The sequence below is a fragment of the Pseudorca crassidens genome, chromosome 17 (assembly GCF_039906515.1).
Source record: "Pseudorca crassidens isolate mPseCra1 chromosome 17, mPseCra1.hap1, whole genome shotgun sequence".
Lineage (NCBI taxonomy): Eukaryota > Metazoa > Chordata > Mammalia > Artiodactyla > Delphinidae > Pseudorca > Pseudorca crassidens.
The window spans coordinates 1,310,715-1,329,852 of record NC_090312.1 but is presented as its reverse complement, the minus strand read 5'-3'; the positions used below and the strand labels follow the sequence as shown (position 1 = coordinate 1,329,852).

General features: G+C 55.5%; 1 protein-coding gene and 1 long non-coding RNA gene across 7 annotated transcripts; one reads left to right on the top strand and one right to left on the bottom strand.

The window, feature by feature from the left end:
- The first annotated feature begins 22 nt into the window (after nt 1–22).
- HSF1 (heat shock transcription factor 1) lies at nt 23–18,958 on the top strand. 6 transcript variants are annotated; one of them, XM_067712582.1, is made up of 14 exons: nt 23–157; nt 13,646–13,754; nt 14,061–14,197; nt 14,433–14,557; nt 15,816–15,891; nt 15,960–16,021; nt 16,110–16,206; nt 16,286–16,422; nt 16,503–16,772; nt 17,127–17,210; nt 17,950–18,055; nt 18,138–18,203; nt 18,282–18,351; nt 18,434–18,958. In XM_067712582.1, the coding sequence occupies exons 1-14, from the start codon at nt 41–43 to the stop codon at nt 18,637–18,639; spliced, it is 1,662 nt and encodes a 553-aa protein (XP_067568683.1). In that variant the 5' UTR covers nt 23–40; the 3' UTR covers nt 18,640–18,958. The 6 variants fall into 6 exon arrangements, with proteins under 6 accessions (XP_067568683.1, XP_067568682.1, XP_067568681.1 ...); XM_067712581.1 differs by having other exon boundaries at nt 14,400–14,557; nt 18,306–18,351; XM_067712580.1 differs by having other exon boundaries at nt 14,400–14,557.
- On the bottom strand, nt 2,595–14,067 carry LOC137210584 (uncharacterized). Its single transcript, XR_010936622.1, has 3 exons — nt 4,520–14,067; nt 4,340–4,428; nt 2,595–3,804 (listed from the first exon to the last, which is right to left on the bottom strand). It is a non-coding gene; the product is annotated as an uncharacterized lncRNA (long non-coding RNA).
- Nucleotides 18,959–19,138: the final 180 nt, after the last annotated feature.

The window sequence follows — 19,138 nt, the reverse complement described above, 5'->3', positions numbered from 1 at the left end:
CCTCGTGATCGCTACCTCCGTTTCTCCCGCCTCGCCCGCTATGGATCTGCCCGTGGGCCCGGGCGCGGCGGGGCCCAGCAACGTCCCGGCCTTCCTGACCAAGCTGTGGACCCTCGTGAGCGACCCGGACACGGACGCGCTTATCTGCTGGAGCCCGGTGAGGGGCTGGGCGCGCCGGCCCGGGGCTTTTGGGGGCGGGCAGCAGGGCGTCGGGAAAGAGCGTCCGAGGCCGCCCCTCGTCGCTCCTGCCGCGCGCTCCCCTGGGCTGGGCAGGAGGGGCCTCTCCTCCTCGGTCTCGCGCCGACTATGTGCGGGACAACTGCGGAAGCGCGTCTGGCCTTGGGGCAGCGCCCAGTTTCGCTGGCGAGCGTTGTGCCCAGGTGGCCCCCGTAGCTTCTTAGATGAGTTACCAGGGTGGTGGGGTCGGCAGCCTTTGGGAAGAAATCAGGGCTTGACACAGGAATTGGAGGGCGTTACTCTAGTGGAAAAGGAAAAGGAGCGAAAACAGAAAGCAAAACGTCATAAAGTTCCAGTGGGTCTCGAGCCCGTGTCCGGAGACCAGAGCCGGGTTTCCCAAGAGCGACTTTGTTTTTCATTCCTCTCGGGACGTCTTCGTTCGCGTCCCTGCCTCCAGTTGCCTGGCAGCAGGCTCGTTTCCGTGGTCTGACCCTGCAGACCGGACAATTCAGGCTTGCAGAGGTACAGCAGAGACTGTCTGGAGTTGCGGCCGAGAATCTGCCGTTCACGTCCGGGCTGTGACGTCGTGTCCGGGGAAGGCCGGAGCCATAGCTCAGGGCCGGCAGATGGGTGGCTTAGGCCGCCCTGGGCTGCGGAGCCTCTGGGCGCCTTCAGACATGCTTGCTCTCCTGAGGGTCCAGACGCTGGCTTTCTCAGACTCTCCTAAGTACTTGTCTTTCATAGTCTTAAGCCCTTAGGAAGGAAGCAGTCAGGGCTGAAGCGAGCCCAGAACTGGAGGCTGGGTCCTCGTTCCTGGGTTGTCTGCTGAAGCTCTGCCTCAAGAGGGGGAGAGGGAGTAAAGAGACTAGAAATCCTGCCGCGTCCTTGTGGGGGACACTTCGTGTTGGTCCAAGTAGCACATCCATGTGGCACTCTGCCTTCCCACTGCTTGTCTCTGTGATGGTGGGCAGCATTCCCAGAGAGGGGGCCGTGCTTTCCTAAAGCTTGTCCTGTTACCACCATCCCTTCGTTGCAGGCCTTGAACTTTGCAGACCCGAGGAAATGACCCCATGTTTCTGTCATCCTTCCTTCTTCCTCTTTCCCCTTTCCCTTAACTCCCGGGCAGCACTCTTACCCGGTTTGGGGAGGGGCATCAGAGATCTTTTGGGATGTTCCGAGCTTAGTCCTACTGGGGTGATCGCCCCACCTTTTGACCTGCTCACTGCTTCTGCTTAAAGATCGTGAGGCAGCGGGCGAAGCCGCACCAGCAGGTTCTCCAAGTCCCACTGCCTGTGCTCTGGGCAAGGCCTTGGAGCAGGAAAGCGGGAACCATCAAGCCTGAGACAGCCTCGTTCACAGTGGCTGCGCCCCCCGCCGGCCCTGCTGGCACTTCCTCCCCGGGGGTAGAGGGGTGCTGACTGGAGCCTGTGCATTTGAGCCCCCCTGGTCTGTCCACAGGCCGAGCAGGGTGTGCTTGGTGCAGGACGCAGCGGGCGGGCTGGCTCTGCCAGGCAGGACAGAAACGGAGCCCTTTTCTGGGTTGGGCACGGTCTGCAGAGCTGCCCAGCCCCGAGAAAGGAGACAGCCCCCTGCCTAAGGCCTCAGTGATGCACACACAAGCCCCGGGCCTCTGTCAAAAAGTCCTCATGGAGACTTCTGCAGACTTGCAGCCCAAAGTCCAGCTTCCAGAGACCTTGGAAGGTTCTGGCATCTGTGCTCTCGGTGCCTTCCCCCTTGTGCTGGAAGTTTTCTCCCCATTCTGCCGAGGACTCTCCCTGCGTTTGACCCAGGGGACCAGGGAAAGGCGGTGGTGGGGTGGCTGACCCTCAAGGCTGATAATGTGGGGGGGTGGCTTCCGGCCCCAGAAACTCTGGCCGGGGGGCCAGTCCGGCAGTGTTGTGCGGCCTCTGCACAGCCCAGCGGACGGCCAGCACGTCGCTGCCCAGAGAGTCGTGTTGGCTCCCCCCCTTCCAGACCCCCTGCCAGTTACCAATGCGCTTGGTGTGGGGCCACTGCTGAATAGGCCGGGGCTGCCCTGCAGGACCCGAGGCTCCACCGCCCTCGGGAGGGAAGCTGGCGAATGCAGCGGCTCTCCTGACCCCACTCCCACAGGACAGGGACCGGGGGGGGGGGAGCGCGCAGGGGAAGGAGGCTCTGCTTTTAGGCTGCAGGCACCTCGCTGGGGGCCTGGAGGCTCCCGGTGCCCCCTGCACCTGCCAAACAGGACACGGCTGTCCCTATCCAGTCCCTCTGCGCAGCGGGAGGCCCAGCCCCTCGGGTATCGGTTCCCCTCCTTCCACAGCCCCACGTGGAGGTGATAGCCGGCCTTTTAGAGACACGGGAACTGAGTCCCAGAGACATCAGGAAACAGACAAAGAGCTGGGGGACTGCTGAGCAGGACCCGAAGTCCACGGTCTCTCGCTCACCTCTGGAGCCAGAGGCGTCCAGCTCTGGCTCACGCCTGCCCTCGCCATGCTCCGCGTCTCCCGGGTAGAGGGCAACGCGAGGCCTCCACCTGTGGGGTCCGGGCTCCGGCTCCACCCCACCTGCTTGCTTTCTTTTCTTTTTTTTTTAAATAAATATATTTATTTATTTTTGGCTGCCTTGGGTCTTCGTTGCTGTGTGCGGGCTTTCTCTAGTTGTGGCGAGCGGGGACTACTCTGTTGCGGTGCACGGGCTTCTCATTGTCGTGGCTTCTCTTGTTAGGGAGCATAGGCTCTAGGCACATGGGCTCAGTAGTTGTGGCTCGCGGGCTCTAGAGCGCAGGCTCAGTAGTTGTGGTGCACGGGTTTAGTTGCTCCGCGGCATGTGGGATCTTCCCGGACCAGGGCTCGAATCTGTGTCCCCTGCATTGGCAGGCGGATTCTTAACCACTGCGCCACCAGGGAAGTCCCTACCTGCTTTCTTAGCTTGACCCCGGCCACACTCGGACTAACCAGTACTTGGTGCTCATAGAACTGTAGTTTGTATTTTTACACTAGAGTCCCCCCCCTTCCCCTTCCGTAGAGATATATAGGTAAATGTATAGATGGATGGATGGATGGACGAGACGGGCAGAGATCTATAAACGGCAGGCTATGTGTGTGGCCTCCTGTCTCTTTCCTCCCTCCACGGTCCTGGGGTGGGCGGGGGGGGTGAGGAGGGGCACAGGGGTCTCAGAAGGGGCTGGAGGGAGGGTAGATGGGCACAGCACACCTGAGCCTGAGCCTGCCTGGCTCCACTGGGCTGTGTGTGGTCAGAATTCTTTATTAAAGGACCAGGGAGTGGTCAGCAGGGTCCTTAGGACCCACCCTGGAATGAGCGGTCAGCTCCCATCAGATATCACGGGAGCCGGGTGAAGACCTCAGAGCCTGCACCTTTGGCTGCAGGGTTTCCTTGAGATCTGCAGGGCTCGCAGGGGCTGGCTTTGCAGGCTGTGGAAGGAGGGAGGCCGGCTCCCTGAATGTTTCCCGATCTTGGAGGCGCTGGCAGCTGCCCCACAGTCTCCTCCCACTGGGAGGGCGCCGGCAGTTACTGAGTCAGCAGTCACCCGTGTGCAGATGTTCAGCTGGGCCTGGAGACCTGAGCATGGGGCCAGCGGCTGGACATGAGCGGGGATGCTTTGGTCATGGGGCCTGTGCTGCGTCCCTGAGCAGAAATAAGAAAATGACGTGAGGACGGTGCAGATGGTCCTATCCTCAGTTGAGGACAAGACAAAGGCCGGGGAGGGGACCGAAAGCGAGCTCCCCTCTGCACCCCGCCTTGTGCCTCCCGTGTCCTCCCGCCAGGCTGCGTTTCTCTGCTGCTGCGTCCACGCGGCTCTAGTGCTCACACTGCACGTGGGTGCCAGCGACACGCCCACTGCTCCTGGAGCACATCACACACACCAGTCTCTTTGGCTGGGGGACTAAAACGGGCCTTTTTTTCTGGGAATATACTTGAGAAGTACCGGTAGGCCTCTCATGGAATTACCGTGGATGTTAATCCTGTTGAGTTGTGGGCGCTTTGAGAAAATATTCAAAGACAGAGATCCTCCCTCTGTAAAAATGTACTTACATGCAAAACTTTGTATACGTTTCAGGTTGTTCACAGTTGTGTAGGAAATAGGGCCACAGACTCTGAATTTACAGTAAGACTTGATATTTACTAAGAACTGCATCGCAGGGGCAAGGGCATTGCTCACCAGCCAGCAGCTGGGCAACAGCTGCTCCCTGGTCCTGCCGTATTTCCCGTCACTGGTTTCCGTTATACCCAAGGGTAAGCCAGGACTTCCTGCAAGAATTGCACGTGGTCAGCAGAGGAGGAGGAGGCATCGGGCTCTGCGATGGACTCACCAGAAGGCCCTCTCAAACTTCTAACACACCTTAAGGTCAGGCTGGCAGGACACATCCAACATGGACTCAGCCCACCAGCAGTGTTCAGGATTGTTAAACAGGAAGGACAGGTGAGCCCTCCAGGTGCCTAGGCGTTCTATCTGGAAGCAGTGTTCAGACTCTGAGAGCCCGGCCTTCGGAGAGACTGAGACAGCCAGAATTTGCAAGGCCTGGTACCAGAGAGGAGGAGCTGCACGTGAGCCCGAGGATCTTGGTCGAGTGCTGCTTTGCGCATCCGTGTGGGCGGCCTGGGACGCCGCCCCAGGACTTCCAGGGAAAGAACCGCCGCTGAGGAGCCGCGTGGTGAGCGATCACCAGGCTCACCTAGAGCTGCCGAGTCATCTGATTCCTCACAGCCAGAGCGGAGAGGCCGCCCTAACATACAGAGCCTTTCACGGACCTCAGAACAGCCACGCCTTGAAAGTGGGGCTGGATTAGCCCCAGGGAAAAGGCTACCCAAATGCAGTGTGAACGAGCTTAAAAACAAGCCTTAAAAGGATCAGGGCTTCCCTGGGGGCGCAGTGGTTGAGAGTCCGCCTGCCGATGCAGGGGACGCGGGTTCGTGCCCCGGTCTGGGAGGATCCCACGTGCCGTGGAGCGGCTGGGCCCGTGAGCCATGGCCGCTGAGCCTGCACGTCCGGAGCCTGTGCTCCGCAACGGGAGAGGCCACGACGGTGAGAGGCCCGCGTACCGCAAAAAAAAAAAAAAGGATCAGGCTGATCCTTTCCTGCAGAACTGAGGGTGCAGTACTCTTGAAAGGAAGACAACTAAACTCAGACACAATGTAGTAAAATTCTTCGTGTCCAGGATCTAGTCAAAACTAATAGATGATCCACTTGGCATGAGAATGTGACCTGTAACAAAGAAGGGAAGAGTCATGGTAACAGATCCAGGCGTGATGGAAGTGGCGAGCAAGGACATTAAAGGTGTTACTAAGATGCTCTGTTTGCTCAAAGTAGAGAGAAAACGTTAAGACAGAAATGGAAGATATAAAAAGGAAGGAAATTGAACAGAATACCTCTGGAACAAGTGTCCCATGCAGAAGAATTCCACATTATTTCTGTTGACTCCCTTCAAAGAGGTGACACGTAATTCCCACCCTTCAGTGTTGGCTGCACACAGACTTCCTTCTGAGGAGTACAGGAGGGGGTGGGGGGAGAGACTGTACAGTGGAGACGCCTGACAGACAGGCCTCCACCAGCAGTGATGAGTCACGTTGACGGGTGTGCCCTGCCGTGCTCTGATGGGCAGTGCAAGCCACCTCTGTGGTCTTCCTCTCCAAAAACTTACATAACCCCAACTCCTCATGAGGGGAAAACATCAGACGAATCCAAGTTGAGCAACATTCTACACAGAAGCAGCCCCGTCCTCAGAGCTGTCAGGGGCGTCAGGAACCAGGAAAGTCTGAGACTGTCGAGAATGACGTAAGGAGACGTGCATGGAATGGAATGTCTCAGATGATTGTCCTGGAATAGAAAGACCTATCAGGTAAAAACTAAGGAAATCTGAACAAACTGGGGACTTTGGTTAAAAATAAACTATCAACATATTGATTCATTACTTGTGGCATATGCACTAATGCAGGGTGTTAATAATAGGGAAATGGGGCGTGGGATATATGGGAACTCTGTACTGTCTAGCTTTTCTGTAAATCTAACTTTCTAAAGTTTAAAGCTTGTTTTTATAAGTCACTGGAGGGGATTAAACAGCAGATTAGAAACTGCAGAAGAAAAGATCACTGAACACTAGACTAGCAAAAGAAACTATGCCTGGTGATCACAGAGAGGAAAAAAAGACTGAAAAAAGTGAGCAGAGCCTTACGGGGATAATGTCACGTGGTCTGACACACAATTTAAGTTCCAGAGTAAAGGAGGAAGGAGAATTTTAGAAATACTGGTTGAAATTTGCCCCAGCTTTTTTTTTTCTTTGAAAGCTGTAAACCCACAGATCCAAGAATTTCAATGATTCCCAAGGAAGATAAAGCACAAAAATAAAAATGATAACCAATGCACATCACAATCAAATTGCTGAAAACAAGTGGTGAAGAGAAAATCTTAAAAGCAGCCAGACGGAAGAATAGGATAAGAATGAGACTGACTTCCGATCAGAGACAGCATGAGGCCTGGGACTGGAAGGGGCCCTGTAGGTGGAAGTCTGGTCAACACTCAAGACCTAGTGTAACTCACCACATCAACAGAACGGGGAAGAAAAGCCACACGATCTTAACAGAGGCAGAAGAAGCATTTGACAAGATTCAATATGCATTTCATGATAAAAACTCAGCAAGGGACTTCCCTGAGTGGCGCAGTGGTTAAGAATCCACCTGCCAGTGCAGGGGACATGGGTTCCGTCCCTGGTCTGGGAAGATCCCACATGCTGCGGAGCAACTAAACCCATGCACCACAACTGCTGAGCCTGAGCTCTAGAGCCCGCAAGCCACAACTACTGAAGCCCGCGCGCCTAGAGCCCGTGCTCCGCAACAAGAGAAGCCACCACAATGAGAAGCCCACGCAGCGCAACGAAGGATAGCCCTCACTCGCCACAACTAGAGAAAGCCTGTGTGCAGCAACGAAGACCCAACGCAGCCAAAAATAAATAAATACATAAAATTTTTTTAAAAGCTCAGCAAACTAGGAAGGGAAATTCATCAATCGCATAAAAAGCTTGTACCAAAAAAACCCTACTGCTAACATTATACTTAATGGTGAAAAACTGAATACTTTCCCCCAAGGCTGGAAAAGAAGGCAAGGATGTCTGCTCTTACTGCTTTTCCTTAATATGTTTGGGATGCCCTGGTCAGGCAATATGGCAAATCCATAAGTAAAAGACATCAAGATGGAGGTGCAAGAACTAAAACTCTATTCGTAGAAAACATTATTGTTTACTTAGCAAATCCCAAAGAACCTACAGAGAAGTTATTAGAACTAATGAATGAGTTTAGTGAGGTCACAGGATTCAAGGCCAATATACAGAAATGGAATATATTTCTATGTACCAGTAACGAGCTGTTGAAAATGGAAATACTTACAGTGCTACAAAAACCACAGAACACTTACTGGTTGTATTATCTGTGGCTGTGTAACTAGTCACCTCCAGACTAACTGCCTAAAACAACAAACCCTTGTTATCTCCCAGTGTCTGAGAGCCGTGAGCTGGCTGCCTCAGGATCTCTTGTGAGGGTGCAATCATCTCAAGACTCAGCTGGGGGGACTTTCCTGGTGGTCCAGCAGTTAAGACTTCGCCTTCCAATGCAGGGGGTGCGGGTTCAATCCCTGGTCGGGGAGCCAACGTCCCACATGCCTCTCGGCCAAAAAACCAAAAGATAAAACAATTAATACTGTAACAAATTCAATAAATACCTTGAAAACGGTCCACATCAAAAAAATCTTAGAAAAAAAATAGACTCAGCTGGGTGCTGGCAGCCTCAGTTCCTCACCCTGTGGACCTCTCCTTAGGGCTGCTTTCAGCATGTCACCTTGCCTCTCCCAGAGCAAGCGATCTGAGAGAGCGGGAGCCCAAGGTGGGCTTGTAATGTGTTCTCAAATACCATCATGTCTGCTGGATGCGGCTGGTCATAGAGAACACTTTTGGTAGATCATGGAAGGGGACAGCACAAGCTGTGAACTCCTGGAGGTGGGGGTCCTTGGAGGCCATCTGTAGGCTAGTTATCGTGGGGTAGATCTTGCAAAATGTGTATATGTGTATATATATATGTATATACACACACACACACACACACATATATACGTGTGTGATTTATTCATTGAAAACTGTAAAACATGGCTGAGAAAAAGAGGTAAGTAGATTCCACACAACCCCAGTGAAGTCCAAGCAGAAATTTTTGTGTGCACTAACCTTCAGTTTATATGAAAAAGCAAAGGGCAGAGAATAGTCAAACTTTTTTTTTTTTTTTAAGGAGAACAAAGTTGGAAGACTCACACTATCTGATATCAAGACATACTGTAAAGCTATAATAATTAATACTGAGTGATATTGGCATAACTATAAACATACAAATAAGTGGAACAGACTAGAGAGTCCAGAAGTAGGCCCACCCATTCAAGGTTATTTGATTTTTGACAAAGATGCCACTGTAATTCAATGGAGGAAGAACTGTCTTTTCAACAAATGGTGCTGGAATAATTGGACTTCCACAAGCACAAATGTGAGCCTGTCCTGTGCTTAATACTATATACAAAAATTAAACATAGACTGAAATATAAGAGCTAAAACTGTATAACTTCTAGAAGGAAAAAACCGGGACACAAATGTTCGTAGCAGTTAGTTATAATAGCCAAAAACAGGACACAACCCAAATGTCCATTAACTGGTGAGTAGAAGACAAACTGTGGGACATCCCTACAATGGAATACTACTCAGCATTTAAGAGGAACAAACAGCTTACCCTTGCAACACTACGGCTGCATCTCAAAGGCATTATGCTAAGTGAAAGGCTACATACAAACACAAAAGGCTACATACCCTGTGATTCCACTTACATGACATTCCAGAAAAGGCAAAACTATGGGGACAAAAGATCAGTGGTTGCCTGGGGATGAGGGAGGGGGTTGACTGCAAAGGGACATAGGGGTGGTTTGGGGGGTAGATGGAAATGTTCTCTATTCCTCGCTTGTGCGAGTAAACAGCTGTGTGTCAGAAATGGAGAGCTGTTCATTTAAAATGGTAAACTGTATATAGATTATAGCTTCCTTTTCAGAGATACGGAGGTACATCCCAGACGGCCAGCCATGTGGAGACACCCAATCAGTCAGCAAGGGTAGAGCTCAGCAAGCAGTCTGGCCTAGGGTGAGACAGGATGTGCTTGAGGTCGTGTGGGTGAATGGTAGATGCCACGTGGGGAGACTGAGGCACAGTGGCAGCCTGCAGATACCACCATCAAGACTCGCAGGAGTGCAGACTCCAGAGGAGCAGTTTTCTCCCCCATTTCCATCTGACAGGACATCCATCTCCTGTGCCACAGACATTCCCCAGCAGCCCACCAAACTCTTCCTGTCTGAAAATGTGTGAGATCCACGTAAAGCAGTGCTAAAAGGGAAATCAGAATGGCGTCTGAGCTTCCACATTAAAGTAAAAAAGAGCAAAATAAGCCCAAAGCAAGCAGAAGGAAGGAAATAATAAAGACAACAAAAATCAATGAAATTGAAAACAGTAAAACATGATAAATGAATTCAAAAGCTGAATCTTTCAAAAGATTGAGATCGGTAACTTGTGGAATGACTGACAGAAGAAAAAAGGTAAATTACTATTATCAGGAATCACAGAGGATATATCACTACAGACGCCACAGGTGGTAAGAGGATAATAAGGAAGTACTACAAACATCTCTATGCATGTAAAGTTGATAAAATGGACCAATTCCTTGAAAAGCACAAACGGCCAAAACTCACCCAAGGGGAAACATAACTATTAGTGGCCCTGAGTCTATTGGAGAAATAGAATTCCTAGTCATAAACCTTCCTAGAAAGAAGTTTTCAGGCCCAAATGATTAGACAAAAACAGTCCAAGAAAATTACAGGCCAATATCCTTCATAATGTCTTCTATAAAATTTTAGCAAATCAAATTTGGCAGTACATAAAAAGAATAATGTCACAACAAATGGGATTTATCCCAGGAATGCAAGGATGGTTCAAGATTTTTAAATCAATATAATCCACCATGTTAACAATCTAGAGAAGAAAAACCACATGATCATATTATTTGATTCAGAAAAAGCATTTGACAAAATTTGACATTCGTGATATTAAAAAAAAAATTCCTCAGGAAACTAGGAAAACCAGGGCTAGCAGGGACCTTCCTCAGCTTGATACAAAAGGATCTCTAAAAAAAAACAACACACACACAAAAAATCCCACACCTAATATCATACATAATGGTAAGACACTGAATGCTTTGCTCATAAGATCAGAACAAAGCACAAAGTCTGTTTTCACCAGTTCTAGCTAATAGTGTACTGGAAGTCCTACCCAGTACATTAAGACAAGAAAAAGAAATTAAAGGCTAACTGGGGTGAGGGTAATTGAAGCCCCAGTATCCTCAGCCTGCCATGCCTGGGGTAGAGCCTCCATTCTATAGGCGGGGGCAGAATGGGGAAGAGGACCCTCAACCTCTTGGCTGCAATCACCAGGAATTTAGCCTCTTCACCTTCAAGTTGGACAGGATGAGAAATGCTGGTGGCCTGCCCCTCAGCAAGATACAGAAAGCCTTGGTTGTAAACTGAGGGGAGAGGAATCCCCACCTCTAGGCCATAGCCTCCCAGAGTGTCATATCAATCCAGGTGAACTGATGTGAGAAAGAGGGAGTAAGTTATGGCTAAAATGCTACAGACTCACTGTTCCTACTGAGTTTTAGGTTTTCTTGAATAAATGTTTCTTCATTTGTTATATGCCTTTAGGACAATTTCCAGAGACTTTAGATGACTTAAATAAGCTTCGTTTTTTTTCTCCTTGGAGTGGTTCACTGGATCTCCTTAGCTGCCTTCGCAGACAGAGAAACCTTGCCTTTATCTTTAGAGGATAGTTTTGCTGGATATCGAATTCTTGGCTGACAGGTTTTTTTCTTTCAGCACTTTTGGTATGTCATCCCACTGGCTTCTGGCCTGCATGGTTTCTGATGACAAATTAGCTGTTATTAGGGATTCCTTGTACATGATGGGTCTATTCTCTCTTAACTGCTTTCAAGATTCTTCCTTGGTCTTTTGCTTTCTTCAGTTTGATTATGGATATCTAGATGTGAATCTCTTTGAGTTTCTCCTTGGAATTTGTTAAGCTTCTTGGATATTTTTCATCAAATTTGGGAAGTTTTCTGCCATTATTTCTTCAGATATTCTTTCTGTCCCTTTCTCTCCTCTCCTTTATGCATATGTTGGTCTTTGGTGGCGTACCACATTGTCTCTGAGGCCTGTTCACTTTCTTCATTCTTTTCTCTTTCTGTCTCTCAGCCTAGGTAATCTCAGTTGAATATCTTCCTTCACGATTCTTTCTTATTCCTGCTTGGATCTGCTCTTGAGCCCTCTAGTGAATTTTAAATCTGAGTTGTTACACTTTTCAACTCCAGGATTTTTTTTTGTTCATATTTATAACTTCTATCTTTATTGTTATTCTTTGTTCTAAGAGATATCATTCTTATGCTTTCCTTTACTTCTTTAGATGCCATTTTGTTTTGTTCTTTGAACATATTTCAAATACCTGATTTTAAAGTCTTTGTCTAGTAAGTCCAACATCTGAGCTTCCTTAGGGACAGTTTCTTTTGGTTGCTTCTGTCCGATGTATGGGTCATACCTTGTTTCTTTGCATGTTTCGTAACTTTTTGTTGAATGTTGGACTGTCCATTAATATAATGTGGCATTTGTTAAACTCAGTATCAGATTTTCTACGCTCGCCAGGATTTGTCGCTGTTTCTTGCTGTTGCTGTTTGTTTGTTTAGTGACTTTTCTGAACTAATTCTGGGCAGTTTGTGTTCTTTGTTATGTGTGGTCACTGAGTTCTCTGCCCAGTTAGCTCATTGGTCAGGGAGTAAAGGGAGCAGGAACGTCCTTCAATGCCTGGAGACAATAACCCTCCCAGCCTCTGCAGCGGACTCTGTATGTGCTGGGCGTGCCTTCACCTCCCAGCCAGGTAGTTGACACCTTGACTTTCTCCTCCACTTCCTGCTTATGCAGCGCCTCAGTCAGCCAGAGGTGAGAGGGCCTTTTCAGGTCTCTCTCAGGTGTGCACAGAGCTCTACATGGGCATGTGACTTCTAGATCCCCTGGAATATTTTGGAGCTTTTCAAAGCTCCTCTTGATATCTCATTCCCCAGCTCTTCCTTTTAAGTTTTCTGGTTAGCTTGTTTTTCCCCGTCTGCTGTCCACTGTCTTAGGCAGGCACAGGTTTCAAAATTGCCTCTAGATGTTTTCAACAAACATCCCTAGGAAAAGGCTTTTTATACTAAGAGAGCTTCCAGTCAAATCAAACAAAAACAGCCTTGCAAGTGGAACCTTCCAGGGAGTTGCCATACAGGCCTTGAAGGAGCCCCAGCCCCATCCTCACCCTGTGGCTGCCAGAATGCTGGTTCCCCCACGATTTCAGCTGTTGGTTTTCACAGCTACGGGAAAGGAGGCGGGAACAGGGCGAGTTTGAGTGCCGCAGCTCACTGATCTTGCTGAGATTCAACCATTTCTTGAATAAACTCTCCCCATGTTGGTGCAGTCCTTTGGGTGAGTGTCAGGGTTCTGAAGAAGTTGACTGAACATTTTTTGCTCGTTTTCTTATTGCTTCTTTGGAGGAAGAAAGCTGTAGAGGTCTGTCTTCCACCATTTCTCCTCACCTCACACTTACATCTGTTTATTGTCCCGTCTTTGTCCGTGTTGAGAAACGTTGCTGCGTCCTGGTCACCGCCACGGGGATCTTCCGGCTCTTCCCTGTCCCTCGTCCCAGGGGAGGACTGCACCCGCTCCCGGGCCCTGCCAGCACAGAGGGCTGCCTTGTCGCCCTTCCAGTAGCTTTTGGACTGAGGGCAGGAAAGAAATGGAAGAGCAGCGTAGCAATTTTTTGGGTTTTTTTTTCTGCGGTACGCGGGCCTCTCACTGTTGTGGCCTCTCCCGTTGCGGAGCACAGGCTCCGGACGCGCAGGCTCGGCGGCCATGGCTCACGGGCCCAGCCGCTCCGCGGCACGTGGGATCTTCCCGGACCGGGGCACGAACCCGCGTCCCCTGCATCGGCAGGTGGACTCTCAACCACTGCGCCACCAGGGAAGCCCAGCGTAGCAGTTTTGTTCATCTCTGTTTTTTGTCTCTGTTGCCAAAAGAAAAACAAAGCTGCGTTTCTGAACGTGACTGTGTTGTTTTCCTCCAGAGTAACAGAAATCAGGTTCCCGTTTTCTTGGCTGCCTCCGTTTGGGGTCTTGGCTGTTCTTAGGGGAAATTTGCTGATTAAAGCTAGCACGAGGCCCCCTGAGGGAGGGGCCTGCCGTGCTCTGAGGTGCTTCCTGAACGGCCCTCTGCAGCCCGGGTGAGCGGGCCTCGGCAAGGGTGCTGGGTCCTAGGGAGACCTCCACCCTGGGTGGGGGCACAGCACCTGCACGGAGGCAGCTGCGTGACCCCCACGTCTCCTGGCAGAGTGGGAACAGCTTCCACGTGCTGGACCAGGGCCAGTTCGCCAAGGAGGTGCTGCCCAAGTACTTCAAGCACAGCAACATGGCCAGCTTCGTGCGGCAGCTCAACATGTGTGAGTGCGCCGCCCCGGGGCCCCACTCGCTGGCCTGGTGCAGCCCCCAGGCTCTGAGCCCTGGGTAGCCCGGGGGCGTGGCCCGGATCCCGAGCACCTGCAGGGGGAGGGGGTGTCGTGGGGGGTGTGGAGCCTCCCTGAGACCGAGACCACCCAGCCACCTCAGGCAGGGCTCCCAAGAGGGCAGTGCTGGGCATTTCCCCACTTCCCCAGCCTCCCTCGTTCTCCAGCGGGGCGGTGGCCGTGCCGGAGTGAGGGCTGGGTCCCCAGCCCTGAGGCAGCACTGCCCCACCCTGTCGCGCGCAGATGGCTTCCGGAAGGTGGTCCACATCGAGCAGGGCGGCCTGGTCAAGCCAGAGAGGGACGACACCGAGTTCCAGCACCCGTGCTTCCTGCGCGGCCAGGAGCAGCTCCTGGAGAACATCAAGAGGAAAGTGACCAGCGTGAGTAGCCCTCCTCCCTCCCCCACGTCCTCGGACTTCCCTCCAGGCCATCAGCAGGAGCAGCGTCCACCCCCTGTCCTGCTGGCCTGGCTGCACCGAGCCCTCTTCCTGCTGGCAGCCCCTCCTCCGTCAGCCACCACAGCGAAGGCCCCTCCAGACCGGCAGCCCCTTGGCCCTTTCTGCTGTATCCCGCCCCCCCCAGGCCATCTCAGTGACTGCTCCCCTGGGGACCCAGGTGTCCACCCTGAGGAGCGAGGACATAAAGATTCACCAGGACAGTGTCACCAAGCTGCTGACCGACGTGCAGCTGATGAAGGGGAAGCAGGAGAGCATGGACTCCAAGCTGCTGGCCATGAAGCAGTAGGTGCTGGGACCAAGAGGCCTCCTGGGGAGCAAGCAGAGGAGGGGGAGGGGGCGCCAGCGGAGGGTCTCTCCCCCCAGTCCCGCCCCACAGGCTCCAAGACAGACGCTTCAGGCCTTCCACTCTCCAGACAGAGCTAGGTTCAGGCTTGCACAGCCTCCCACCCTGCCAGGTTGAACTCGTTTCCAGAAGGTGGGGTTGGACCCGGTTCCCATGGCAGCAAGCAGAGCTGGGCCCGGAGCAGCGGCCACGCCCTTGGGCTCCTCACGCAGCCCCCGAGCGCGTGCCTGGCATCACTCAGCACGGGTGTCACCTCTCCTCAGGCCTGGGAAGCAGGAAACACTTTGGGTTCTTTCTGGAACCCCTGCCCCTGGGGCATGTGTGGCCATCACAGAACCAGCTCTAGGCTCCCCCGAGCCAGGACCCCTATGGAGGCTGGCTTAGGTCTCCTCCCATGTACTTGGGGCCCTGGGGACCTCAGGAACCCCAGCCCGGGGTGGCTGGCCGTGTCTCGGTGAGGCCTCAAAGCCGCTCAGAGGGCCGGCCGTCATGCCCCCCAGACCATGGAGGATGCTCCTGGGCCCCGACTACTCACATCAGGGCCCAGCAGAAGCCCCTGGCTGGGTGATACCTGGAGATGGAACCAGGTGAACTTGGCCTCTGGGACATGGACACCTCTCAGGGTGAAGCCAGGAGGGTCTCTTGCATGTCAACAGGACATGCTGGGGGCTGAGCAGGGCTGGCCCTCTGGAGTGGCAGACCGTGGGCTGCTCAGGTGGCCCTTTCTGCTCCTCGAGGCCACCTCTGGTCCCCTCAAGGCACGGGACAACCCCCCCACATGCTGCCCTGTGGCCTGAAAGCTGTACTGCCCCCTTCCCCTGGACTCCCCTCCCATTCTCAGCCTCAGTCTAGGGAGAGTCGGCCAAGGGTGGGGGCCGCCCTCAAGGCTCTGCCACCTCGACTGTGACCGAGAAAGCCCCGGGGGTCTCGGCCCAGATCCTGGGGCGCACCAGCGGGCCCTGCCCAGGTCTCCACCACAGCCCCGCTGCCCCCGCAACTGGCACCCCTGCGCATCCTCCCTTCGCAGCGCAACAGCGCGAGGAGGGGCGGGGGCCCTGGCCTGGCCCCCAGACCGTCCCACAGCCTGTGCTCGGGTGGGGTGGGGATGGGCCGGCAGCTGGCCCTGCTCCTGCCCGGGTGGGGTGGAGTGTCCGTGGGGCTCCCTGCAGCCCCCCGACGGCGCCTGGTCTGTTGCAGTGAGAACGAGGCCCTGTGGCGGGAGGTGGCCAGCCTGCGGCAGAAGCACGCCCAACAGCAGAAAGTCGTCAACAAGGTGCGACGCCGGCGGGCGGGGCGCGGGGTCCCTGTCTGCAGCCAGGCTGACCACCTCTCCCCTTGCAGCTCATCCAGTTCCTCATCTCGCTGGTGCAGTCGAACCGGATCCTGGGGGTGAAGAGAAAGATGTGAGGCACTAGGCATGCCCACCTCCTGTTGGCTGTGTCCTGGGGGCCGCCGAGGCCGGGGACGCAGCTAACCTGCCTCTCCCCACAGCCCGCTGATGCTGAACGACAGCAGCTCCGCGCATTCCATGCCCAAGTACGGCCGGCAGTTCTCTCTGGAGCGCATCCATGGCCCGGGGCCCTACTCGGTGAGCGGTGGGTGCCGTGCGGGGCGGGGGGTTGAGGCGGCGGCAGGTGCTGCATGTGGTCACCTCCCTCTGGTGGCAGGCTCCGTCCCCAGCCTATAGCGGCTCCAGCCTCTACCCCCCAGACGCTGTTGCCAGCTCCGGACCCATCATCTCCGACATCACCGAGCTGGCCCCCGGCAGCCCCTTGGCCTCCGCAGGCGGGAGCGTAGCTGAGAGGTGGGTCCGGCGCCTTCCCAGCAGGCGGGAGCGGGTGGGGCTGGTGGAGGCGCCTGCTGACACGTGCGCCCCCTGTGCAGGCCCCTGTCCAGCAGCCCCCTGGTTCGAGTCAAGGAGGAGCCCCCCAGCCCACCTCGGAGCCCCCGGGCAGAGGATGCCAGTCCCAGCCAGCCGTCCTCCGTGGTGGAGACGCCCCTGTCCCCGACCGCCCTCATTGATTCCATCCTGCGGGAGAGCGAGCCTGCGCCGGCTGCCTCGGCCCCGGCCCTCGCCGATGCCGGGGGCCGCCCCCCCTCGCCCCGGCCTGCCTCGGCCCCCGAGAAGTGCCTCAGCGTAGCCTGCCTGGACAAGTGAGTGCCATCCGCTCACCCACCGGCTTCTGGAAGCACGGCCGGGCCTCTGACGAGGGCTGGACATGGGCGGCCGTCAGGCCTGCGGCTTAGGGCTTGCTGGGGATGAGCTCGCGGACCTGGCCCTGAGCACAAAGCTCAGGGCTGGGGAGGGAGACAGATGCCAACCAGGTGGTCCCACAGCCCTTCCACTGCAGGAGCCCAGGCGTGTGGCCAGGCCGCCCTCTCCTGCGGCAGGCTGCTGGGTCCCTGTGTCTGTCCTGCTGCCCCAGAGGTGGGCAGGCGAGGGTGGGGCCTGGGGGTCTGCCTGGCCCCCACCTGCAATCCGGGGGCTCTTGTCTTTCTATCTTGCAGTGTGGCTCGCGCTCCACAGATGTCTGGGGTCGCCCGCCTCTTCCCCTGCCCCTCCTCCTCTCTACATGGCCGAGTCCAGCCAGGGTTAGCGCTGTCCCACTGGGGAGGGAGGAGGGCTCTGCCAGAGCTCGGGCCCCTCCCCAGCCGCGGACCAGACCCCAGCCCGGCTGGGAGCACTCAGCCCTGCCTGGTGAATGGGCGCCCCAGGCCCTCTGCGACAGGGACTGGCCCCCCGGGCTCTGGGGCCCCAGCCAGCACCCTGAGTTGCTGACTGACAGAGGGTGGCCCAGGTGTTGTGCTGACTGGCCTCCTCTAAGGAGAGGGCAGGGCCTTTTGGTTCGCAGCCGCCAGGCCTGGTCTTTCCTGGCGGGCACCGGGGGAGAGGCTGGCCCAGCCACCGCCGAGCACGGCTCCTCGCCGCCTCCTGCTGTCTTCCGGTGCAAAGGCCCAACCTTACCGAGCCTGAAGATCTGGGCGCCCACCCCATTCTGAGCACTGAACTCCTCCTTGGCCCTCCTGCCATCTTGACCCAGCCTAAAGTGCTGCCAGAGGCCTTACGGGGCCTCACGGTGACCGGGGACGGCAGGGCCTGAGCCACTCCCCCGGGGTGGCCAAGGATCCCGGCCCTGTGCACACTGCCCCGCCGGGCCCGGGCTGGCAGCGCAGAGGGGCCCTGCCTTGGAGGGCCTCCCGTGTGCCCGAGCAGGGTGGGTGGTGGCCGAGGGGAGCCCTTCTCTGGCAGGCGGGTGTGAGCGCTGGCAGGAAGGTGCCTGGGTGGGGACGCCCAGGGTGCCGCTTCACCCGATTCCCTCCGTCTGGCCAGGACCGAGCTCAGCGACCACCTGGATGCCATGGACTCCAACCTGGACAACCTGCAGACCATGCTGACAAGCCACGGCTTCAGCGTGGACACCAGCACCCTGCTGGACGTGAGTCCCGGCCCCGCCCCGGCCCGGCCCCGCCCCCCGCCCCGCCCACAGGCACAGCCTGACTGCCCTCCCTTCCCTGCAGTTGTTCAGCCCTTCGGTGACAGTGCCTGACATGAGCCTGCCCGACCTTGACAGCAGCCTGGCCAGCGTGCGTAGAGCATGGGGGTGGCGGGGTGGCGGGGGAGAGGATCCGGGAACCCTCACCACGCTCCCTCCGCCCCAGCAGATCCAGGAGCTCCTCTCTCCCCAGGAGCCCCCCAGGCCTCTTGAAGCAGAGAGCAGCAGCCCTGACTCAGGTGAGCTGAACCTGCCCGCCCCCGCCCCCGCCCCCGCCCCGTGCCCTCGCGCCAGCACGCTGACCTGCCCGCCCCCCCCCAGGGAAGCAGCTGGTGCACTACACGGCCCAGCCCCTGCTGCTGCTGGACCCTGGCTCCGTGGACGTAGGGGGTGGCGACCTGCCGGTGCTCTTCGAGCTGGGAGACGGCTCCTACTTCTCCGAGGGGGATGACTACACAGACGACCCCACCATCTCCCTGCTGACGGGCTCGGAGCCCCCCAAAGCCAAGGACCCCACTGTCTCCTAGAGGTCCCAGGAGGAGGGCCGGCCTGCGCCCCACACACCCCCACCCCACCCCCACCCCCCAGTGCAGGGCTGGTCTCAGTAGTACCGGGCCGGCTGGGCGGGCATGGCCCCCAGTCAGCACCGAGGGCCCAGCCTCATGAGCAGTTGCCTGCTGGGGCCTTCACGGCCACACTCGGACTGACCGGTACGCGGGTGCTCATAGAATTGTATTTTGGATTTTTACACGAGAGTCCCCCCTTTCCCCTTCTGTAGAGATATACAGGCATATACGTGGACGGACGGACAGACGAGACAGAGATCTATAAACGACAGGCTGTGTGTGTGGCCTCCCTGTCTCTTTCCTCCCGCGGGGGTCCTGGGGTGGGTGGGGGGGGGTGAGGAGGGACACAGGGGTCTCAGAAGGGGCTGGAGGGAGGGTAGATGGGCACAGCACACCTGATCCTGAGCCTGCCTGGCTCCACTGGGCCATGTCCATGCAGAAGTCTTTATTAAAGGACCGG